Consider the following 26,624-nt stretch of genomic DNA (forward strand, 5'->3'; position numbering starts at 1 on the left):
GTGGTAGGAAAGAGGAGAGATTAGTGTATTACTCTTTTTTGTTGTATGATTTACAAACCGTTGTGCTGGAGATGCAGGGAATGTTGGGCACTGCCACCTATGTTAGGGAGCAGGGATTTCAGGCAGAAGGGTCTACTGGGCATATTCCAAATTCTCCTCTGGGACAGTCCAGCCCTGTCTTTGCAAGAATTGTTCACAGTATGTTAGATGCATTTGGTGATATATTTCACAGTCTGGATTTTGTTAGACAATATATGTTTTTTATAGTTGATAGATATCATTTTTTTCCATGTTCATCCAAATAAAATGATATTGAATGCTCACCCACGCACTCTCTTACTGAGCTATGGTTTAACGTGCTTTGTTTTAATGTTCTGAACAATCTTAGCATTGTTAGAAACATTGAGAAAAAACAAATAACTTTGAGCGGGTATTCAATCCCCGCCGCTATTTCCGACAGGGGAATAGCAGCGGGTGCCTATTCAATGCTGTCTTTTCCAACAGCATTGAAGAGGCAGATCGACAGAATGGGCCTGACTTTGAAAGCTGTCGGGCCCATTTTCTCGATTACGTCCGCGAATTGTCGAGATCCCGGACAAGTCTCAACAATCCACAGATCGACAGATGGGACAGATCGACAGTCGTGACCTGGGATTGAATACCCTCCTGAATGATGATAGCTTTTGGTATTTAACAATTGACATTGCAATCATTTTAGTACAAGGTCATGTTTGCTCCTGTTTGCTATGGAATCTTTCACTGCCAGAGGTATATTCATTGTTCACCTTTTCTAAGGTAAATTGTATGTTATTGGCTGCAGTGGTTCCATTGGAAATTCTTATTTATTGTATTTAGCGCAGTATATTCTGTTGCACTTTTACAATTGGAAACAACAGTGATAAACAAACTGGGTAATAAATCCTATGTTAGATTATTATTTGTGGACTATAGCTCCGCTTTTAATACCGTCGTGCCTGCGGTATTGATCGCGAAGCTTCGGGAGATAGGTTACAATCCTCACATATGTGACTGGCTGTTGGACTTTCTGACAAACCGTCCTCAGTCAGTTAGGGTGGGTTCCACTTCTTAATCAGAACTTGTCCTAAACATAGGTGTCCCTCAAGGGTGTGTTCGGAGTCCTTTTTTGTACTCTTTGTACACCTCAGTTTGTTTCTCAAATTCAGACTCCAACCTCATTGTCAAATTTGATGACGATACTACAGTGGTGGGTTTGATTAGTGGGGGAAAGGAAGACCGCTATAGGTTAGAGGTGCAGAAATTAATTGAATGGGGTGAGGTTAATAACCTTCTCCTAAATGGTAAAAAGAGCAAGGAGGTGGTTATTGACTTTAGAAGATCAAGAAGGTCGACTATTAATCCGTTGATTTTAAATGGTGGAGAGGGTTACAAATACAAACATTTTGGGCATTACTTTCTCGGAAGATCTGTCCTGGTCCACACATACAGCAATGGCAGTTGGAAAGGCTCAGCAACGCCTTTTTTTTCTGCGAAGATTACGGGCAGATGGCCTATCTAGGCCTATGCTTATGAACTTTTACTGCTGCGTAATCGAGAGTCTGTTGACTTTATGCCATTGCGGTATGGTATGGAAATTCAAAGTGCTCTGATCGTAGATCCCCTCGATAGGATAGTTAGGGCTGCTGAAAAGGTCATTGCCCAACCTTTGCCTAGGATGGCAGACATTTTTTTAAGAAGGGGGAAAGCGAAAGCTAAAAAAATCATTTTAGACCCTAGTCATCCCTGCTATTCTCTTTTCACCCTGTTGCCCTCTGGGAAACGTTACAGGTGCTTGAGTTGCCGTACTAGCCGGTTGCGGAACAGTTTTTTCCCATCTGTTATTTTGTGTTTGAATTGTGATATATGAATGTTGAATATGAGTATTTCCTTCTCTTCTTTTCTTCCTTGTGAATTTCACTTTACGTTTTTTAATGTTGTAGTGACAATAAATTATTATTCTTATTCTTAAGTCCAACTTTATTATTATTTTTAATTAATCTGGTCTTGTGAGTGGTACAAAACCATAAAACTCTCTAATTAGATACAGATTCAGATTTTATAGATCAGTAGTGTGCTAGCATCAATTGTTTTGTTACTAGATGCACTCGCCAAAGCAATTCAATTGTTATACTGTTTGGGAGCAAACAGCCCCTAGTGCAGACATTTCTTCCTGCAGTCCCCCTGTGTTTTCCAAAAAAATGTGCGCAGTCACCAGTTTGGTCTCCAAACAGCATTTTGTGCATCACTACCAGCACCTTAGTTGGGTTTAGCCATTTTTTTTACATGAATAGACCCGGTGTGATCAGATCGAAAAAAAAAATGGAATTCGGCCCCCAATCTACCATCATATACCATCACTGTAGACAGGAGATTTGGTGCAAAAACAATTAAAGTACCCCCAAAGAGTTTATCTGAATTATGATTTGTCTTTCCTTTTACTTTTGCACTTGATTGCTTAGAGCCGTGGTAGCCAACCCTAGCCCTCGAGAGCTACCAACAGTTCACATTTTCCAGACAACCTAGCTGCTGCACTCATTAATCACTGACACATTTTAAAAGATACACAGATGGAGCTAATTAGCTCTCATGTGATTCTGTGAGGAGACCTGCAAAACATGCACTGTTGGTAGCTCTCGAGGACTTGGGTTGGCTACCCCAGGCTTAGAGGATCTGATGGAACTCTTTATGCAGTGCTTTATGTAGAGCAGAGCATCATGGATAGGATAACATTTACAATGCTTTTTGTGATACAGTCTCTTACTGCTTCACACTAAATGCTTTTATGCATTTGGGAGTTTCTTATCTCATGCACTTGGTTTATACTCTGATAACACCATGTCAGCATACTTTTATTAGGGATGGGACTTGACAAATGAAATACAGTAGTATGTTTTTAACTAAAAAGAATGCCAACAATGTTGTTGTATTTTGTAGAAAAGGACTATGGAAGGGATGCACATTTCCCGAGGTACAATTTATTATGTTACTTGTAAAAAATTTGAACTAAGTTTTGTCAAAATAATATTTTGGGCACCTGCTATAAAACTTTCAAAATTTGCAATAACTTAAAACATTTAACTAAATTAAATTGCTAATGATTCTGAATCCACAGAATATTTAAATTTCCTCATCCAGGAAGTAATTTTAGGGCAGGTGTGCAAAGGTCAAACCAGCAGTGTAGTGAAGTGTTTTCTGGTTTAGAAAATAGTTTAGGAATATAAATAAAAAGACAAACTTGTAGATAGGTCCTTAAATGGCTTCAAGAAAATGCTCTTTTTTAAATATGCTATCTTTGGCATTCTCCTTTTTTTAAAGGTACTTTCAAAACTGTTTTTTTTTATTTAAAGAGATACAGTAAATGTAAGCAGAGCGAGAGATGGTCACATGAAGATATAATGAAAATCTAATGCATCGTGTTCATATGTTGCTGTGGTCTGATACTACATGGAAGCAGAAGTTGGAAGCCTAGAATTTATTAATACAAACTTTTAAATACACCTATGATGAGATCCATAAAAAAGCTGTACTTAAAAAGTACATTTTTCTTTCAGGGATGCAGTGCTTTTGGCAAATTTGTTAAGGAAATTTTTAGAGGCGCTTTGCCATTGTCGACCTCAATTTTGGCTCTTAATCCCTGTTTGTGTTTAACTGGGATATAACTGATTGTCTAACTTTTTTCCTTGTTTGACATTTTACCTCCTTCAACTTAATATCAGATTATAATGAAATAAGAGCTTTTGTAAAAATTGTTTATATAATATAAAATTACTATAAATAAAATTAAAAATACTACTGACACAATATTTGTATTCATAAAATGTTATTATATTTTTTTGTCTAGGCAATTCTAAGTACTCCACAGTAATGCAATATCTCTACCACTAAAGACTAATGACTTCAAATCTGCCCTCTATAGGGAAGATCTGAGTTCTGGAAATTGGGAACCTCAGTTCCGTATGAGTCTTCCACATTCTTTTAGTCCCTGAAGGGAAAAAAACTGCAAATGAGATAGTGTTAGAAAATAAATTGCACAGAAAGACTTTGGCTTGAGCTTGTTGGGCAGTGTTATTTCTCAATTCTAGCCTAAGGCCGAGCAAAATGAACCAATATAAAATTAAATAATAAGCTCCTGTTGTTTTATGTGCTATTCATGCTTTAAATAATACGTAATGTACATCATTATGGTTAAAGAGACACATATATTAGGCTATTTCAGCTGCCACAAACCATGGCCCATAGGGTAAGGTATCCAGATCATAATTGTTCCCATTATGGAAGTTTTTTTCATCAGAATGCAGTTATCCATGCTTGCCTACATTAAAAAAGTTCCTGTCTAGTTTCTCCTGGAGAAGACCAGTGACAGGGGTGAGGCTGGACTATCCACGTAATTAGCTATACTTCCATATGAAAATATCCCATGAATCGAACATATATCCATAGAGTGTGAGGCCAAAACTATGCGATTAGCATACATTTGCATTGCTAAGCCTAGACCCCCCTGCACAGACTGCAATTCCAGATTTTATTCACCCCATCCTGCTCAATTCCCTTGGAAGTGGATAGAATGTGGGAGGAGTACCCTCTTTTCTGGGAGTGTCGGGAGTTTTGGGAGAGTGTGCAATAAACCTACCAGTATTTTTTCTTGGAATCTGAGATTATACATAGCCTCTTATATTGTATGTGACCCAAACTTCTGTAACATGTTCAATAATGTTTGTTCCACCATTACATATTAATAGTGTTGATATAGTGCACAGGATGAAAAATCCAGACACCACTTTCATAGCTTACAAAGTTTCTCTTTTTTAATGTCTCTCATTTATTACTGTGGAATTGCCAACACACATACTGTATAACCAGATTAGCATATGATTATATTTAAATAGAATTACCATAACTTTTTTTTTCTGATGAAGCTTAATGTCACATTAAACTCCTAATTGGATTTACAACATGGATTAGCTTCATACTTTCTGCTTTATTCCTCATATTCACAGTTGTGAAGAACTTAGAACTTGCATGATTCTTTTTCATTTTGTTCTTTACGAAAACATACATTTTCTGTATTTTAGATTGGACAACTTGTCTTCAAGGGGATGAAGCGTCTGAACCGTATCCAGTCCATCGTTTTTGAGACCGCTTACAACACCAATGAGAACATGCTCATCTGTGCCCCAACTGGGGCTGGCAAAACCAACATTGCCATGCTCACAGTCTTGCATGAAATTCGCCAGAATATTGAACAAGGTGTTATTAAAAAGGATGCATTTAAGGTATGCATTATTCTGTCTTTCTAGATTTTCATGGGCTGTGTCCAGCTGCAGCGCTGCTGAATCCACTTAGCACATAAAAACATTCATGGTATCATGTATGTAATATAAGTGATGGCTGATTTCTCTGGGGGATTGACTGGCCAAAATGTAATTAGAGCTATGCAACACAAAGTTTTACATGCTTCTACGCCCGCCCCCAGACTCCTGTGAAACTAGCCAATGGGAATGTGGGTGAAGGCTCTATGCTGATTCCCGCGTGCCGCATGGCCACATATACACTCAGTGCACCTTTGGGGGAACTAGCCAGCACATATATTACATCCTAGATAACATAAATGCTTATACAGATGTGGGTACGCACGTCTATCCGCGTTTGTCACAGCTTGCTCCCATTTGTCGCACCCGAGTTAGATGCACGCACCGGAATTTGTGGCATCGGGATTGCTCCAGTTGCCACAGGAGTTGCATGTAGCGATTGGCGCAGGGTAGATGAACACGGCTACATCTGTATGTGCTATATGGTTTCCCCACTGCACTATACGTTCAGCTGCAGCCACCGCTGGCTGTGTTGGTACTGCGTAATGTTTTACACAATGTATGGGAGCATTATTTTATAGAGTTGCCTGATGCAGGCTTAACTTTTAAAACTTAATTGAAGGGTGATTTCCAGTGTAAAATTTTGTTTTACACTCATACTAGTAAATAAAGGAAAAAGTTTTTCAAGGGTATTATTCATTTCTAATCCACATAAAGAACGCTGCTTGATTTAGTTCATTACTATTACAGCAATCCTTGTTTGTGTCCTGAAAATCTTATTACCCATGTGAAAAGCTATGAAAATGCATTTAGCTTTGATGCAGAACCAATTTTCAAAGTGATGAGGCTATATAAACAAAATCCATTGTCCTCTAAACAGCTGTACACTTATCCAGCAAAGATAACGACTTTTCATATATCACTATTAAGATTTTTCACTGTAAGTGCCTTGAATCATATTTCACAATAAATTGTGATTTGTACTGGTTGCTTTGGGACAAATGACATTGTGAGTTTTGCTCATTTATCAACTTGGTGTCCGTTTTGTGCAGATTGTATATGTAGCTCCTATGAAGGCCCTGGCAGCTGAGATGACAAATTACTTCAGCAAGCGTCTAGAGCCACTGGGTATCACAGTGAAAGAGCTGACTGGTGATATGCAGTTGTCAAAAGGTGAAATTTTACGAACCCAGGTAAGTTCAGCTAAGGTTAAAATGTCCAGCATTTGTTTTATGCTTCTATTTCTTCATCTTGGATCTGTTTTATATTGCTTACTGAATCTGTATTGCATTTTATGTGTAAGGAATGGTATGAAGTGTTTTTTGAACATGGAGTATTTTCTATACCACTCCGATGTGTTGAAGCTTAATATCATGTTAATTATTTACATAATATTTGTTTACTTTTACAAATAAGACTACTGTTTCTTATGCAATTAATTATTGCAATGACATATACAGTTTAGGTTGACTTATACCAGAACAGTCTTTATTCCTGTAGTTAGGGGCACTAAGCCATTTGTCTGGAGCTTTCCAGTATATTTAAGCATATTATAAGTGCCGATTCAGACCTGTCCGACCCCTTCCCCGATGTTCAAGATTTGCGCATGAGCAAACCCCGGGAGCAAACGGCTTCAATGAGTTTCACTCCAGGAGGGATGGAATGGGGCTGGCAGCAAGGGAAGGCCCACTGTTTTATGGGCATCCCCACAAAAATGCTGGGTGTTCCCCTGGGAACACAGGCATATTGATTATGCCTGCTCAGGGTTGGTGACTGATGTCACATGACGTCAGCGCCCTCCCTGAATTCAGAGAACAGTGGCCAACTGAAAAGTAAGTATTGACTTACTTTTTAGACCGAAAGGCTGCAGAAATCATTCGATGGTCAGCGTGCATCAAATGATTTCTCCTCCATTCTACCGCACACATCCCCTCACTTGCAAATGGTGGGAATTCAGGCATTCGTTCAGGCAATGTTGACCTGTTCACTAGGCTGCAAAGGTGCGCGCAGCCTAGTGAGCAGGTCCGAATCAGGCCCATAATGCATTGTTAGTAATAAACACACAGCTACAACCTTTAGAACGTTTAAATAACTGAAATCAACATCACCCGTGTTTACTGGTTAGCGTAGTCCAAATAAGCAAGTAAGTTATTTTACAATCAAACATGCATTGTCATTATTACTTTATATGTTAAAATTGCAGATAAATATTCAGATTGTTAGTAAACTTCTTTGTTAAATACCATTTTTTAGGATAACAACTCCTAAAATGGTGAATAATTATTTGAAGAATTGGATGAATGGTACTCTTTACTTAGAAGGGCGGCCATCTCGGGCATTGAATGCATTAAAAAATCAGGTGCGATGCGACAGACGAGATGCCAGAGATTTCCCATAGGGAACAATGTTAAATGTCTCAATTGACCCGATTTTCCTGTTCAATGCCTCAATTGACCCAATTTTTCCATAGGAAACAATGTTAAATGGGCCACAGAGGCCAAATAGGCACCCTGAAGTGAATAATGGCCACCCGAATTGTTAACGTCACCCCACGATCAACGTCAACCCGAAGCGTGGCGAGCGGCGGCGGTACGCGTCCTACGACCTTTTCATACCCCCACTATCCACGTCGGCGTGGAGTTGAGAATAGAAAGTGTGGCGAGCGCAGCGAGCCCCGCGAGGGGACGCGGATACCTTCACAGGTATCCGCGTCCCCTCGCGGGCTTCACAGCTGTCCGCGTACCCTCGCAGGGCTCGCTGCGCTCGCCACGCTTCGGGCTCGGTGGCTCGCTGCGCTCGCCACACTTTCTATTCTCAACTCCACGCCGACGTGGATAGTGGGGGTATGAAAAGGTCGTAGGACGCGTACCGCCGCCCCTCGCGGGCTCGCTGCGCTCGCCACGCATCGGGTTGACGTTGATCGTGGGGTGGCGTTAACAATTCGGGTGGCCATTATACACTTCAGGGTGCCTATTTGGCCTCTGTGGCCCATTTAACATTGTTTCCTATGGAAAAATCGGGTCAATTGAGGCATTGAACAGGAAAATTGGGTCAATTGAGACATTTAACATTGGTCCCTATGGGAAATCTCGGGCATCTCGTCGGTTGATCGCACCCGATTTTTTAGTGCATTCGATGCCCGAGATTTTTTACTAACGATGCCCACGATCAAAATCGTGGGCGCCCTTCTAAGTAAAGAGTACCGGATGAATGTTTAACACTCCAGTATGTCGCAAAAACAAAAAGATCTTTAAAAATCCGAATACTGGAGCAACATAAAGAATAAAATTATGAATCACAGTATTCCACGGCATTTTGCCCAATGTCATAATGGAGATTCAAGTTTGTTGAGACTTAAAGCATTAGAACATATCCCTGTTGATAAAAGGGGAGGAGACAGGGAAAATAAATTATCCAGGAGGGAAACCGGTACTTATGTATTATCTGGGCTCCCATGTTAAATGCACCCCATTTTTTCATACCCCTACTATCCAACTACGCATGGAGTTGATTTTATATAGTGCCCGAAGCGTGGCGAGCGGACGCGGTCTCATAAGAAAAACGGGAGCCCAGATAATACATAAGTACCGGGAAACCTACTGGATTATTGCTCTTGATACAGTCATGCCAAGAGGATTGAATGAAAATTACGAAATAACCCCCTTTATCTAATGGCCAACTTGTGATGCTTCTGTGAACCATTTTAATATAGTGTACTTTTATTTTGTGTCATTGTCAGTCAGAGATCCTGTGTACTAAAAAGATGCACATATGGTATTTCATGTAACAATATATTTTTATCACTTGTTTTTTTTTTTTTTATAGAGAGAGTTGATAATATTATGTTGATAACGGGATCTCTTTGCAAAAGTTTAATTTGCTGTTTTTAGTAAAGTGTATCCTTGGTTCCAACTATACGGGTTAGGAGGTAAATTATGAATTATTCAGCAGATATACAAATTTATCTAACCACGTAAACATCGAGGAATGAGTTGAAAGCTCTTCCTAAGAATCCTGCTTGATGTTAAGAGCAGCCGTGGGCATGTAAATACAGATATATAAGAGCCGCATAGATAAAGTGAAAATGTGGTCTGGCTGTCTTTCAGCCACATATTGTTCTAACATATTGTTCTACTCTTCTTTGCCCATTCTATGATAATTCCTAGTTTCAACAGTTCGGGTTAGAAAGTAAATCAAGTAGCACCCGGTAATTGTATAAAATCATCTAATCATGTAAGATGGCAGGTAGGAGTTAAATATAACTCATTCAATAATTGCTAACCTCGAGGAATGGGTGGAAACCCCGCTTGAAATATCATTAATGTTGAAAGCAGTGGTACACTTGTAAAATGCAGACGAATAAGAGCTGCATTAATAGAAGGAAACATGCAGTCTTTTTGTTCTATAGTCGCGTATCGTTCTAGAACTCATTCTTATTTTATTTTATCCATTTTATGATAGTTTCAATCAGTTTAAACATGTTCTATTGCAATAATAAAAAGCCAATTATGTATTGTGAAAGGTCTATGTGCCCCGCTGTTTTGCTATACACCTGGTATGCAAATTCTACAACCAGGAGGGTTCAATTGAGTGAGCGTCACACAGGCCGCCCCACTGACAAAGTCCTATGAGGAAACACATAGGGGCGTGGCCTGTGTGACGCATCCTGCACTGCTGTGGACGGAGATGCCTGACCGTGTGCTGCTAGACGCTCTGTCGTTTGGAGTCCAGGATAATCTTTGTCTGCTCTGCAGCCTTGAGGTTCCGTGAGTGACATCCGTGCACAATTGTCTGCAGCTCTGCCAGTGGTGGATATTTGTATCTTGTGGTAGCCAGCTCACACCGGAGGAGGACTTCGGTACGGGCACCATTATTACATAAAGTTTTAATTGCTTGTCACTCTAATAAAATGATATTACATTATCAGGCGCCCCCTCCATTTGTGTTTTTAGATGGTGATATATATATATATATATATATATATATATATATATATATATATATATATATAGAAGAGTCCTCCCAGTTGGGAATGTGCACTCGCCAATATATCACAAAGACGTGTTCAGATAAAATTCAAAGTGGTCTTTATTTTCATATGGAGATATCCGTATCTTTTGCCACAATATAGCCCCGACGTTTCGGTCCTACATCTGGACCTTTATCAAGGAGCCTAAAATATCATAACATACAGCATGTCACTAAAATGTGAATGCAACAATAGTGTTCTAATACTAGAGCACAAAAACAAATACAAGCAACAAAAATTAGAAAGCCATGTACTTACATAGGCAGAAGTATTCAAAGTGCATATATGGGTATAGCAATAGCAGATCAGCATGGTTCAGGAACGCCAACCATGTCTGAGAACTGCCCAGGCCCGGACTTATATACCTGAAAACCGGAAGTCACATGTGCATTACTTTCCCGCCATTGCGCGGGTATCGTCATATGGACGGAACTCCGTTACCGGAAGTGCGTCACCGGATGTCCGGTGTGTGGAACGCAAGCTTCCAACATGCTGGCTGGATGATCGAACGGCACGTAGCGGTGACCCGCATCGTTGTGCGTGTTGTGTGGCCGGAAGTCCGGTCCAACTGTCAGTGGGATGAAAGCACAGCCGGTCCAATTAGTATAACAGCGCATGCGCATCATGGAAAATCTTTGACTTAGAAAAAATTGACTGACTTATCGTTTCAGGTAACGCCGGGGACCTGCTGTTACGACAACCTCAGAATATCAGTAATCTACAAACTTGTAGTAATCATAGTTTATGAGAACAAAAAGATCAGAGGAAGATCTATAAAGTGTACATACAAAATACATAAAATCTATATACTGATGATATACCTCTGAGGATGTCTTGCAGGACATTTGTGTATGGAACAAGCGAAAAATAAATAAAAGGCATAAATACAGAAATACATCAATATATAAACTTGACAAACATTAAACATAGAAAAGATGAAAAAATGAAATGATCTCATAGGGAGCTAAGATGTAGTCTTACTGGCTTGATCTGTTACATAATGATATTATAGTGTGCTTATGATTGGCAGTACACTGCCGCTCTGACCCAATAACAGTATATAAAGGGTCACTCTTATTCATTAGGATCTACATGTGACAAACCTGTTTTGTACATATTTTTCTATTTTTCATTTTTTCATCTTTTCTATTGTTGCATTCACATTTTAGTGACATGCTGTATGTTATGATATTTCAGGCTCCTTGATAAAGGTCCAGATGTAGGACTGAAACGTCGGGGCTATATTGTGGCAAAAGATACGGATATCTCCATATGAAAATAAAGACCACTTTGAATTTTATCTGAACACGTCTTTGTGATATATTGGCGAGTGCACATTCCCAACTGGGAGGACTCTTCTATATTTAAAGGCACGGACTTCGTCTGTCCCTTCTATTTGCATAGATATATATATATATATACACACACACACACACACACACACATATATATGTATGTATCTATAACATCTAATATATATATATATATATATATATATATATATATATATATATATATATGTGTTCAAAAGAAGACATGGTGCACTCACCAGACTTCAGAGAGCCAGTTTTTGAAATAGTAAACAAGAGTGCATAATTAACCCATCAACATTTTCGTCTTCACCCAGACCTTTGTCAAGATTGACACATACTGAGCCCTGTGCCTTAATTATAATAAATAACACAAATATGCACACCCACATTTAGTGCTAAAAACAACATACATAATCATATATATCAATATTATGCATTAATGTAAGATTTCCAGCTCCCATTTCAAACACGGTCCCTGTATGTGTATAATGAGCACATGTTAATGTCCAAAGCCACACTACCTGTAAATAAATAGCCGACATTAACAATAGCATGGAAAACATGATTGTTGTATCTACTGTATTTCTTGTCTCAAAATCCTGCATATGCTCAGTCACTCATGAGCAATCATAATTACTATTGCCACTACTGCTTTGACTGCAGTCACATGTTCACAACTAGATCTTCTGATCAAGAAGTCAATGAACAGATCACCACACCTGGTTGCTAAGTAACTGCTGGTCGTCTGCTATGACATAGATAAAACACTTCATTATTACTCAATCATATTTTGTTATTTGCAAAAAAATAAAAAATAAATAATAATTATATATATATATATATATATATATATATATATATTATGCTATATAGATAGATACATATAATAATAGTGTACTATATAGATTGTAGTGTCAATGTATCCATTCTGTACTGCAATGTATCGAAACAGTGTATGGGCCATCCAACCCCATTGAACCGCAGAATCGCATGTGACCCATCTCATGTGGTCCTTTCACATGCAATGTATCACATTCGACCCTGTTCCTCACAGAAGGGAGGGGGGCCAAGTCAGTCGTCAGACAGGCAGCAGGTCCGACCTCGCCTCAGGTCCAATGCACACGGGACTGCACATCAGATCCAAGGGGGGACATTAAACACATCTGATTTAGGCCGATTTCTCGGACAAGTGTATGGGCTCCTTCGGTTTTGTGCTAACAAATATTAGAATAAAAACGTATAACTTAGCCTTTATAAGTTACTTATCGAGATCTTGGGAATAGGGATGGTGCATTATAATACATTACCAATCATATAATAGGCATGAATGTCCAAAGAGACTAGTTTAATCCAATAAACAATGTGGATACTAAAGCACTAACCCACATAAACACCTAATGTGCATAAAGAAAACAAAAAAACAGTATTTTAAAACCCACCAACCGTCACTGCTCATTTAATTGTGGTAAGATACAGAAAGTGTTTTGAAAAAAATAATTAAAATACCAAATTTTGTTCATCTCACACCTTATACTACCATAAAAGTTATTCCCCCAAAATTCCTTAGTGTATTGAGTAATTTAAGCCCCTTGGCCAAATAGTGCCCTATTTGTGGATACATAGGGCTTCTCTGTGCAGTAACATTCTTGGTCCTTGAAATTAATTACCATACATTTCAATGATGCCAGAGGATGACATGTTTCCATAAAGTGGCTTGTACTGTTGTCCCACTTTTGATAGCTGACCTAATGGAGGGGCGGAGGTTCTCCATTCATTTATAAAATGGGCAGATGTTCTTACCAAGATAAAATAGAGAGCAGGGCAGATCAAAATATGAAGTATATGATATGAACATACATGCATGTTGGGTTTAGATAGAAGATCTGCAGGTGGCTCAAATTAACCGTGGGCAATTTGTTATTTATAAGTGTAAATAAGAGGGATTGCTGTGTAGAGGGGGGTCCAATCCCCATTTTTGCACAGAAATAGATCATTAATACCCCATGCTCTCCTTAAATGTAAAAAAAAAGTTAAGTGTGCTGGTGCGTTTTTATCGGGATGGTGTGCAATGAATGAAAATGACAATTAACCAGAATTGGTGTATTAATAAATCAATTTTATTGTATTGATTGCTACCTAAATTTATTTAATTTATTTATTTACAGTTTCTTATATAGCGCAGCATATTCCGTTGCGCTTTACAATTGGAAACAAACAGTGATTAAACAAACTGGGTAGAAACAAACCGATATAGAGGTAGGAGGTCCCTGTAAATGCGCCTGGAATAATTCACAGGAAGACCTGTGAGGTATCACTCTCAGGGACCCTTATAGGGTGTAAGAGTAACATTTAGAGACCGCAGCGGTATTATGGGCTGGAAATAGGGGATGTAGCATCACTCTTAAGTTAAATTTTCAGTTCAAAAAGGCAAAGTCTACAATGGGGCAAAAGTTCTGAGTGCTTAAATCCTATTATGGGTGTTCGTCTCAGCCGTCAGCAGCGCCCCACTGAGTTGGCTGCTTACCCCATTTTCTGTAGTGTAGAGGTGATGCCGGTGTCCTCTGTCCTGTTGGCCACGGCTGGTGATGGTGCAGCGGCTCGTCTAGCCCAGCACCAGGTTCAGTGTAGGCTTGTGACTTCCGGTGGCCGATCTCACGCTGCTGCCGTCTGCTCTAACTCCAAGCGGGGAGGAGACTTAAGTAGATGGTTTGTGGATGTGGAGTCTGTCTTAGCCGAGTATAGTGTCTCTCCCCTGAATTATTCCAGGCACATTTAATTAGCAATCAATAAAATAAAATGGGACCAGTCTCGTTTCCTCCAGACCGCCATCCACAGGTTTCTGGCGGATGACAATCCTGCAGACGGGAACAGGACATGGACGTGCGAGCGTTTCACAGGCTTGTATGTCTATTGCCTAGAATTGGGCGCGTGAGCCTATCGAAATGCACGCGCCCCATTTTGGCGGACATCGTGATGGGAGCCGCTCTTATGAGAGTGGCTCCAGATGTAAAATGCATTTTTCTGCCCAAAAAGACACCTTGCACTAGCAGAGTTGCACTAGACTTATCGGCTCCCACTACATTGCGGCTAGATGCATGAAGACACATCTGTAACTTATATCAAGGCAATTTAGGGTAGTTTGACTAGGTAACAGGTATAATTGAAAAGAATGCATTTGTGCTTCAATGCTGTCTAAACTAGTGACATAATACAAAGCTTATTTATTTTAATATGAAAATTTCTTTAAATAAATTCTGCTTTCTTCTTGGGCAAATAAATGCATATTATAACCTCTGCTGCTATACCACTAAAATATAAAAAAAAAAAAAACCTTCAAAAACTTTATTAGGGAAAGCAGGAAAACAGCCGAACAAATGCAACATACAAGTGTCTGTCATTTCTTCTACATTTGTCATGAGCAATTAAAGGACTCCTTTGAAAATGCTCATACATTATGGAGATCTCTTTAGACAGCAAAATGTCACTAAAATATTGAAAAGAAAAAAAAAATCGGTACTTGTTTCTTAGTGCGGGCATCGTGTACCTTAAAGTTAAGGTACACGATGCCCGCGATGGACCCGATTTCCTTTGAAATCAGGTCCATTTTTGCCGGCAAAGGCAAAATCGCGGGCATCGCGTCGGTCGCGGCCATTAACATTGCCCCCGACGCGATGCCTGCGATTTTGCCATAGGCTTCAATGTTAAAATATTTTTTAACATTGAAATCGGGAGCATCGCGTCGGTCTTGTGCCATTATAATGGCACAAGATGAGATGGACTTGATTAAGTCCATCTCACATAGGAAACAATGTGAAATGGGCCAATATGACCCATTTCACATTGTATATGGCCCCGTCGTCACCCCACGATTGACGCGAACCCGAAGCGTGGCGAGCGGCGGCGGTGCGCGTCCTCCGACCTTTTCATTCCCCTACTATCCACGTCGGCGTGGAGTTAAGAATATAAAGTGTGGCGAGCGTATCGAGCCACCGAGCCCGAAGCGTGGCGAGCGGACGCGTATACCTGTGAAGTAATACGCGTCCCCTCGCGAGGCTTGCTGCGCTCGCCACGCTTCGGGCTCGGTGGCTCGCTGCGCTCGCCTCACTTTATATTCTCAACTCCACGCCGACGTGGATAGTAGGGGAATGAAAAGGTCGGAGGACGCGAACCGCCGCCCCTCGCGGGCTCGCTGTGCTCGCCACGCTTCGGGTTGGCGTCAATTGTGGTGTGGCGTTGAGGCTGTCAAATTGGGGGTGTAGGGAATATTTTACATTGAATCAAATGTAAAATCGGGTCCTAGGGACACTATTCACATTTGATTCAATAAAAAAATCGCGTCGGTCGCATCGCATGCGATTTGGTCGCATAAGATGCGACCGACGCGATTTTTCCGACACGACCACCCCGATGGAAACAAGTACCAAAAAATCCTGTTTTGTTGATGACGCAGCTTGTTTCATGCCAAAATGGTCAGTGTCAGGTTGTAAGCACCATTCTATTATTTGCACCAAGACTAGAAATAATAATAAACTCTGATTTACATGATCACAAAAATAATGCTTTGTTTTATATTTATTAGCTGTCATTTTTATATTCAGTATATATGGTATTGTTTTCTTTGCATATGGTTTAGAACCAGAAAAAAACAAGTCAGTGTAATATTAATACTGTTTTACACAAGTACACCAAAGGACTATCTAACACGCATTGTCTTTTATTGTTTTATTTTGCTTTCTGACTGCCAGTTGAATTGGCTTGCCTTTGCACATGTTGTGTCAGAAATCTCAGGACGCCATGTAATGTCTTAGACAAAGGTTGCACTTTGTAGCGACACTATGGGACTAATTTAAAAATTCTGCTTTGGTCCCTACAATCACGGTTTCATAACACCCATTGCTGAGACCTACATTTTCAGGTTGTAGAGAAATGAAGGCATATATAGCACATTTATCATGGTAAAGCTTGCAGTACATTTCCTATTTGGTAAGAGAAATGGTTGCCTGTCTTTGCGCATGGAAATAGGTATAGCCAATTACATTGTTTTTGTTGCAATCCTCTGCTTATTAAAATGAACACCGTGTAGTTTACTGCCAACTTTTATGGCTTCCCTAGTTTTGAAACAAATCAAGCACATAAGCAGACAGAAGACATTCCACCAGAACAACCTTACTATTTCATTTTGTGCTGTTTGGTAAATTTCATTATACTCAATTGAGTGAAGAGCTTTTACATTTTTATGGCATAGTGGCAGCATGCAAAATTGCCTTCTAGAAAATGGAATCTATTTTGTACTTTATGGGAGAAAGGTTCCCGACTCCCGTCTAATAATGCAATGGTCCGTGCATGTTTTATTCCCTTACAGGTATAAAATTGCTAAGCAGCATTCAAGCAAGGCATAAAGTGTAGCTTTCTCTAATATGAAATAAGACCATTTCCCTCTTACAAAAATAAATCCTTGTATATACTCGTTTTCATAAAATTGCACCATACAAAGGGGTATGATTATTTAACGTTTATCACCTGAGTGACTACAACTGTGCTTATCCCATTAGGACATTAATATTCCCAGAAAACATAATGTAACAGAGATTTTGATAATGGGGTACAATGACCGTGCTATTTACAAGACGCCAATAATTTTCATTTGTTCCTTTGTATCGGTTGCGAGAACATGTGCCCTTAAGAAACTGGTATAATTATGTCTGTCATTTATATCTGATCGGATGTAACGCCACTGCTTATAATATTTGTGAAATGGGAGTTCAGCAGTTAGAATGCTTTATTTAAACGATATATAAATTATTTTGTTAAAAGAACAATTGTTGAAAAATTGTGAAGACCTACAGTTGCTAAATTATCTGTAAAGTGGTTCTCTATTATAAGGAACTTTTTCTTCTTTTTTTATCATTGCAATGTTCTCTCTGCACAAAGACAGCTATAGTACTTCAAATGCTAATCCGATTCAGGCCTTCAGTGCTTGTACTTCAATAAAGCATGACTTTGAGTTGACCTTCTGCTTACCCACATATAAAAGGAAATCTGTTATAAAACTTTTGGAGTCTACAGTATATGCAGCGCCCCCTCCCACATTACTGACTATATTTCTTTTTTGCATAATGATTGCTTTAATTTCTATCATGCATAAAGTAGTCATCTAATTTCCCTATGAAATTACAGTCAAAGCTTTTCTGAAAATATTATTTGTTTGAGCTGATGATCTTTTTATATTTTAGTGAAGCAAGATACTGTAGAAGCTGAAGAGTAGAATTGTTTTCTTCCAGCATAGAGCTCAGATTGGGAGTTGTTTTCTCTTGGCAAGTTTTGTTTTTTGAGTTTATCATGGCGCCTCCTGCTGATCAACTTCTTAATCTGTTCTAAGCCTTTTAGATGCAATTTCAATTACTTTTTACCTTCAGCCAAAATAATTAGCATATTCTTTTTCTTCATTAATATCTGGCTTAAACCGTTAATTAGATCTCCATGTGGTCTTAACGCTGACAGTTATAGGAAGCTCTTGTTTTTTACTTGACCGTATGCTTTTCAGTTAATCGTATAGAGCGGGAGTTTGGGGTTGAATAGCTGTAGCAGCAAGTAAGATTTCAGTTCTGCAGGATGAGCTTATGATCACTGACCTTCTTACTGGTTTTCCTGTGGATTTTTACTGTGCACACTACGTGCACAATGCAATTGTTATTTCAACCTGCATTGAACTGCCAATCACAAGAATGAAAAACAACTGCAATTCATTTAAGAACAGTGAAAGATATCTTCAAAGCATATGGGCAGCTTGCTAGGATAGTATACTGAGAATATATATATTTGTGTGTGTGTATGTGTATATATATATATATATATATATATATATATATATATATATATATATATTGTACTTGATATACTTGGCACTGGAAGTAAGTCTTAGCCATGCTTGTAAAACCAGTGTCAGACATTTCTAGCCATGTGACATTTCGCATTGTCTTGCTGGAAAATCCCATCCCCCCCATGGATGACAATCAGGCACTCTAAACCGATTTTAAACACCCATACGTTCTTTCTCATGGATGAGTAGGTCTGAAGAATGCCACAAAACATTCATCAGACCATAATGCTGCCAACACCAACTTGTGTTCTTCAAACAATGGTTGTAGGGCGTTTTCTCTTTGATGTTTCTTACCTGACACACCAACATCCATCAATTTGATGAAGCAGAAAACGTGACTAATCAGAGAAGCATCCCTTCGCCAATCAACGGATGTCCATTTCTCCTTCATCCTTGGTGACACTGAAGTTACTACGCTGGGGATAGAGTGGTGTATTGGAGGATTCGGTACTTTAAGAAATTGAAGTGTGGCATGGCTCCTCCCCCTCTATCCTCCTCTCAGACCCCAGTCTTAGTTAAGTGCCCGGAGTAGTCGGATCCCTGGGCAGGGGCTCCTTCTAAAAGGGCTCTTATTGCTGTTTCATTTATTTATTTTATATTTATGAATGACACAGGCAGCCCGGGGACCTTACTGGCTGCCTGCTTCGTGGGATGCCCTCCGGGGGGTCCGAGCGGCACTGCCGGCGGTGCACGCTGCTAACCCCAGCCACCGGTGCATCAGCGCCGGGGACCTGCCATAGCCGCCCGCGGCCAGTGTTACGAATCCCCGGCCGTGTCACCCGCCGGAGGGTCCAGGAACCACGGCAATGCAGGGTGACAGCTAGTATAGTTCAACTCCTTCTCTTTCGCTCTGTCTGTCCTCGGCACGACATGGTGCCATTACCAGTCCTGGCATTTGGAGACAGGTCTTAAACATATTTACACCACAGCAGGTGTAAGTCTATTTTTGTAATTTCCTGGGTCATCAGGGCCATGGAAAAATGGGCGGAGGAAATATCCAGGGGTCTCGCTGAACAAGGTTTGCTAGAAGAATTGGCTTTACTAGCGGATCATATGCGTGAATCCGCTGTTTACATATGGGAGGCCACAAGAGATTCAGCAGCCTTGGTTGCTAGAGTTTCGGCCTTATCAGTTACTGCCAGACGTTCCCTATGGCTTAAATCCTGGCAGGCCGAAGTGGACATAAAAATGGTGGTGGAAGCCTTACCCTCTTAACATGGGAGGTTTTATTTGGGCTTGAGCTGGACAAGCTCATCGCCCAAGCCACAGGAGGAAAGTATACCTTCCTTTCCTCCTCAGCCCCACCTCAAAAAACGACCCTACCAAGGTCCATCTTTTCATTCCTTTCGAGGTGCCCCAAATTTCAGGGGGAAATCTAGGGGCACCTTTGTCCCTTCTCGAGGTAGAGGCAGAGGTTTTGGTGGCGCCGCAACCTCCTCCACTGCTGGCACCCGGCGTCCTGACACCAAATAGCCAGAAAAACCAGCAGCATGACTGCCTTCCGTCCTACCTTGGGGACCCCAGAGTAAGAGCCCGGCTTTTGGATTTTCAGGACAGCTGGAAGAAATCCTGCAAGGACAACTGGGTTCTTTCAGTCATCTCTCAGGGATACAAACTAGATTTTGCTTATCCACGTGGTTCTTTTCCATGTGGGTAAGGACCTTCGTGAAAAACTGTTGAGGAGGGGATCCTCAACAGTTTTTCACGAAGGTCCTTAACCACGTGGAAAAGAACCGACTTTTACTTCTGCATGCGATTCAATGATTATTATCCGCCCGAGTCATATTGCCAGTCCATGTGGCTCACCACACAGAAGGCTTTTATTCTCCTCTTTTCATGGTACCGAAACCAGACGGTACGGTACACCCCATATTAAATTTGAAAACCTAGAACAGGTACATAGCTTACCACAAGTTCAAAATACAGTCACTACCCTCCGTAGTGGCGGGGCTGGAACCAGGAGAATTTTTAGCTTCCTTGGACATCAAAGATGCCTATTTGCATTTTCTTAAAGTGCCAACTCCTCCAATACACCACTCTATCCCCAGCATAGTAACTTCAGTGTCCCCTACTGATTTGGAGAAAGGTAATTAATGGAATATTTTCTGATGCTGCTATGCAAATTGAAGCCTTTAATAGCATAGGTGCAGTGAACATCTGTTTACTTCAGAGCACCATACTGAGCAGGGTTCACTAAACAGTTTTTTAGACACACCTCTGGAAGAGTCCAGCGTCATCTTGATGGTGAACTGTCCCACTGTAGCGCCTCTGTCAGCCTTTGGACACCTTCGTAGTCGACGTTCACTTCTCACTTGGTACTCACCAGTTTCCAATCTTGTTATTTGGAATGGTGCCATTTGTCCAGTCACGATAGCAGAACATTTTACAAATAGATCACAAACTGCACTGTTCTAGAAATATTTCCACCAGTTGCCGAAAGCTAATACAGCTAGAACAAGTGTGCGCACACCTTATATACCACCAAACCAGTGCATGACATGTCACAGCTGTATCCGCATATGAAATGCTACTGTACACTTTTTTTTCCAGGATAATACTGTAACATTCCATTTCTTAGGCAGATACAGTGGGAGCCCATTTTACCTCGCAACGCTATTTAGCCTCAGACTGACTCATCCTCACCTCACTGTGCACCATACTTGCCTACCTGACCCTCTCCATGAGGGAGAAAATGCTCTGTTCCTGGAGTTCCCTGGTAATGTATGATTGCCAGCACCTGTGGTGAAACACCTTTCTTATCAATTAACTAGCTCACCACAGGTGATGGCAATCATACATTACCAGGGAAGTCCAGGAACAAAGCATTTTCTCCCTCATGGAGAGGGTCATGTAGGTAAGTACGCTGTGCAGTGGAGATGGGAGGGCCTACTGTTGCATCACAGCCCCGGACAGAAATTAAGTAAATGGCTGCTTAGTTAATGCATTAAATCATATGCAAATTTTTTGTTTGGGAAGAGTTTTTTCAATATGTTATTGTTGTTATAAGGTTTCATATTGTAAAAAAAAAATGTGATTTACAGAAAGTACTGTAGCTCTGATGCAGAGTTCTTAAGTCTTTGAATCCTTAATTTTAGTCTTACCTTTTTTTTTGACATTCCTATATTGTCAGAGCTTTAAGGTCAGACAAAAATGCTACCGTGAATGACTGTTGTGTTAAAATGTAAAAAAATAAAAAATCCCCCCAAAAACATGTAGTCAGATAATGTCATGACTCATGATACCATACCTCCCAACTTTCTCAACCGTGGACCATAATGTCCCATGGGTGGGAGGCACAGTTTGGGAGAGCCAGTGATCACCGCTGCTCTGCAAAGCACGGCTTTTAACAGTGCAGATTGGGGGGATCAGGGTGCCACCCTACTGCTTGGGGAGCGCTGGGCACTCTCCTGCACATGGACTTAAACAGGGGTTGTGGCACTTGGCAATTTAAGTGTACTTCCAAAAAACATAAGACCTAGTTCAGATTTGTGTGCTATGTATATATTTACACGCCAAAGCGCTCGCAATCAGGAATGAAAATAAAGTGCTATGTATTCTGCCCCCAAACCAGTACCTTGCCTAAGGACCTATTTGGTCTAAAACCAGCTCTGCGTGGAGTGCACACATTGTGTATAGCAAAACCTGTATTGCATTGTGTATAACAAAACCTGTATCGCATGGAGGATAGATGTATACTGGTTGAACACATTTGTGTGTGTGTGTACCTATAAATTATATATAAAGAAATAACTTGAATTTGTGATAAAACGTTTGCCTTTATTACCCTATGCTGTTTTGGGATGTACCCCCCAGTCTTCAGGAACAAGTTCGAAGATGGTGTGGGTACGCCCTTAAAAGGCATAGGGTAATAAAGGACAACGTATTATCCTGATTTCAAGTCTGTTGGGTGCCTCTTTATATCTACTGCATTGAGTTGGACCGATTTGTCCTTAAGAAGACACCCCAGCAAGATATCGTATATATCTGGTGTACAGCATTGCCAGATTATCTTGCAACATATAGTATATACAATTGTACACACACTATATGAAAAAGAGTATATGAGCACTTGACCATTACACCAACAGGGAAATACATGTTCATCAATATGGAGTTTGTACCCTTTTTGCTGCTTTAACAGCCTCCTTCATCCACCAAACTTCACTGTTTGCGTAATGCAGTCAGTCAGGTAATGTTCTCCTATATGGAATATGCCAAACTCAGACTCACACATGACTGCCAAACAGAGAACCGTGTTTTGTCACCCCACACAACGTGTTTACAGTGCTCCGTAGTCTAGTGTCAGCATGCTTTACACTACTCCATCTGACGCTTGACATTGGACTGGGTTATGTGAAGCTTACTTGTAGCTGCTTAGCCATGAAAACTGTGTCCATGTGTCCAAATGTGTCAACAGTCAGGTAAAAAAAAAGTGAGAAACCCCATTTTGACCTTTTGGCTGTCAATCTAGACCATGTCGACCTAATGCTCGTGTCGACCTTGTGCCATGTCAACCTAGACCCATGTCGACCTTGCATTATGTCGACCTAATGACTGTCGGCCATACAATCCATTCTTTTGTATTACTTCCATTTGTAATTTAGCATATTTAAATCTTCTCACCGTAGTTTATTTTTATAATCCTGCTTTTCATTTTTTATTTTTTTTATTTAAACAGTGACATAAAATCCCAACGTTGCTTTCCATAAGGTGACTGTCTGGTTAAAGATCAAACTGATGACATCTTACAAGTGTTTATTCATTTTAATGGTGTAATCAGTATGTGTTATTTGTATATGCATATAAATAACTGCCTGTTCTGTGTTGGAACAAGTTACGATTGCAAATCATGAGCGTGTGCAGCATTCATTGTCTTTTGAATGAACTTGAATACAAGCCTCTCTAGTGTTTAGTGTTTTTATTTAAAAAAATATATATATATTTTTCGATCAGTAGAAAGATTTAGAAGAATTTGGCTACTGACAATATTTCTCACTTCTGGTGAGCTATATGGTGTGGCAATTACATAAATGCCTTGGTTTATCCATTTGTAGCTACACAGAATTTAATACCTATAGAGTACCCATAAAATATGTATTAACTGCTCATTGCATTTAAAATCCGCAGCTGATAATGCACTCAGAGCAAGTCTTCAATTTCTGATGTTTCTACCAATGAATTTTGTTTAACAGTTTACATTTCTTTATTTATATTAGAGTATATTTTATCATAAATATGTACTTTAAGAATGCACACATCAAATTTAGTCTTTTGTGGAGTTTGGATACTAAAGATGAAGGGGTATATTCATTTAAAGTCTGATCCATTCCGACTTTTATTTGTCTGAATGGATTCGACATGCCCTATTCATTCAGCTACCAAATCCGACTGCCGGTTTTGGCTGCTGCTGCTCACCCGGCCGGTGCTGGGACCGGGTGAGTGACTGAGGAGGCGGCAGGTATGCGGCCAGAGGCTGATGGAAGGCAGGACAGCGCCCTCTTTGCCTGGTGAGCTGCTGCTGCACCCGATGGAGGGAGGATGACGCTGAATGAGCTGCTGCTGCTCACCTGACACTGTACTCCCTGACTCAATCTGACTTTTCTTCTAGTCGGATTGAGATTGTCGGAAACCGGGCCAAAACGTATTTGGCTGCGTTTCCGGCAGAAGCACGTGGAACTGTGGCTATTACGCCAATCCACATGGTTTCCGACAGGTCGGAGTATTCTGACCTGTCAGAATAAAATAGACCTTATTGAATAGGTCAGAACCTCTTCCGACCTATTCAAGTCTAAAACTGCCATCGTTCCGACAAGACGACATTTTCGACTACAATTGAATGTACAGTACCTGTACGATTTTAACAGCATTCCGTTTTAATAACATTCAGTAATGGTAACCTCCTCTGCCTAACTTTATTATTTTATCAATTGTTTATAAATAAGGCCTTATTTGAAGATAGCCAATTTAATAGAAACTATGTTTTGTTTTGTTTTTTATTATGTACACATTTACTAGTACAGCTTACAGGGGCAGCATGTGCTTTCCATTTAAGATGGCATATGGCACAGTGCAGTGGAAATATTTTACAGTTAGTGGCATATTTCGTGCTGAACGTACTTAAACAAGAATTCCACTAGTGCCACACATAGGCCTAACCTGCCTATCGGGGAAATTTGTCAATGTGAGCATAGGCGTGTGCAGCCCATTTTCTTAAGGGGTGCACCATTAGAGTGGCATGTCCATCACCGTCTATTAGGCATCAATGCAAACTAAACTGTACAGACCGCTCAGCACACATCGCGGGTGCATCCCTTGCATGCCACAATATGTGCTGTCTCTCAGAGCGGAGGCTAGCATCGCCCCGTGTGTACAGGGGCTTTAGACTTTGGGGCAGAGGGTTAAGCATTAGGGGGAGGGTAAGTGTGAGGCTGAAATGGGGGTGGGTAGAGCAAGTATATTCACCTCACCTGAACCATCCTTTTGGATGCCTTCATCAGCATTATGACTGCCAGTCATCCATAAGGAAACCCATAAACACACACATATATCGCTAGCTGTAATGACGGCACTCCCAACTAGGGAAGAGATACTGTGGCTATGCACACTGTGTGCAGTATCCCTCACCGTGCGGCGGGTTCCAATGATATACAGATGTGCGGTGGCAGTACAGAGACTGGAGGCAGTACCCTTTGTAACACATAGGATACTGCCTCCTGTCTCTGTACTGTGCCACGTTTAATATTATTCTAAATATTATTTGGATTTGTATCACTTTTTATTTATTTGCATAATCCTTTTTACATTTTATATAGTTTTTTCTTTTTTCTCTACATTCATTTTTTTTTCATTTACCACAAGTACCTCACCTTTATTAATTTCCTACACTTATTCTTGCTTTTCTACACTTTATACTACTTAATATTTCCATTTCAACGCTCAAATTTAAATTTACGTTACAAGATGAATTCTTGACTGCATACAGGCAAGTTTATGCAAACAGTTTAAAGCTGGGTACACACTATGCAATATTTTTTAACTAAATGCACAGTAAGATCCTTGGAGCAGGGCCCTCTTCCCTCCTGTTCTCACAGCAGTCTTCTTGCATTTCAATTACAGCTCTCTTACTCTCCTACCATGTATACCTGCATCTCTTCTCACTTCCCTACATCTCAGCTGTAATGTTACATAGTTACATAGTAGGTGAGGCTGAATAAAGACTTGCGTCCATCTAGTTCAACCTATGTTTATAGTAGCTATAGTAATGTGTACTAAGAATTATGCTGCTAATTGTTAATTGTGCTCTGTTTTAGTCCTTCTGTTGCTGTCATGTTTATTTCTGTATACCCTGTTTTTTTTTCTAATGTGTGCTGTATGTATGGCGCAGTATACCACTTGTGGTGCCTATATAAATAAAATATTAAGGTACTTGTTTCCTAGCACGGCGCCCGTCGGGTCCCATCGCATACCATAACTTAAGGTATGCGATGGGACCCGACAGACCCGATTTTCGGGTTTTAAAGACCTTTCCATACAGTTTAAAAATTGGTCGCATTGCATGCCATTACAATGGCATGCGATGCGACGCGACCGACCCGATTTTACATTGTACCTAATGTTAAATGCCCCCCCAGACCCGATTTTTAATTGTACACCCACATCATGGTTAATTATTATGTCAAATGTACCCCCTTTGTTAACGCAACGCCACGATAAATGTCAACCCGAAGCGCGGCGGTACGCGTCCTCCGGCCTTTTCATACCTCCACTATCCACGTCGGCGTGGAGTTGATTTTATATAGTGTGGCGAGCCACCGAGCCCAAAGCGTGGCGAGTGCAGCGGAATACTTCACATGTATTCCGTGTCCCCGCGCGGGGCTCGCCATGCTTCGGGCTCGGTGGCACGCCACACTATATAAAATCAACTCCACGCCGACGTGCATAGTGGGGGTATGAAAAGGTCAGAGGACGCGTACCGCCGCCCCTTGCGGGCTCGCTGCACTCACCACGCTTTGTTTTGGCGTTGATCGTGGCGTGGCATTAACAATGGGGGGGGGGCATTTCACATCTTAATTACC

At 40.5% G+C, this 26,624-nt stretch overlaps 1 protein-coding gene across 2 annotated transcripts in view; it reads left to right on the forward strand.

Moving 5' to 3' along the window:
* Positions 1 to 26,624, forward strand: part of ASCC3 (activating signal cointegrator 1 complex subunit 3) — a 718,547-nt gene that overhangs the window by 211,095 nt on the left and 480,828 nt on the right. For both annotated transcript variants that reach the window (XM_083176983.1, XM_083176984.1), the window contains exons 9-10: positions 5,091 to 5,291; positions 6,380 to 6,520. In XM_083176983.1, coding sequence (XP_083033109.1) covers positions 5,091 to 5,291; positions 6,380 to 6,520 — 342 coding nt within the window. The remainder of the gene's footprint in view (positions 1 to 5,090; positions 5,292 to 6,379; positions 6,521 to 26,624) is intronic.

Source organism: Crinia signifera, chromosome 3 (assembly GCF_055691185.1).
Source record: "Crinia signifera chromosome 3, ASM5569118v1, whole genome shotgun sequence".
In the NCBI taxonomy this organism is placed as follows: Eukaryota; Metazoa; Chordata; class Amphibia; order Anura; family Myobatrachidae; genus Crinia; species Crinia signifera.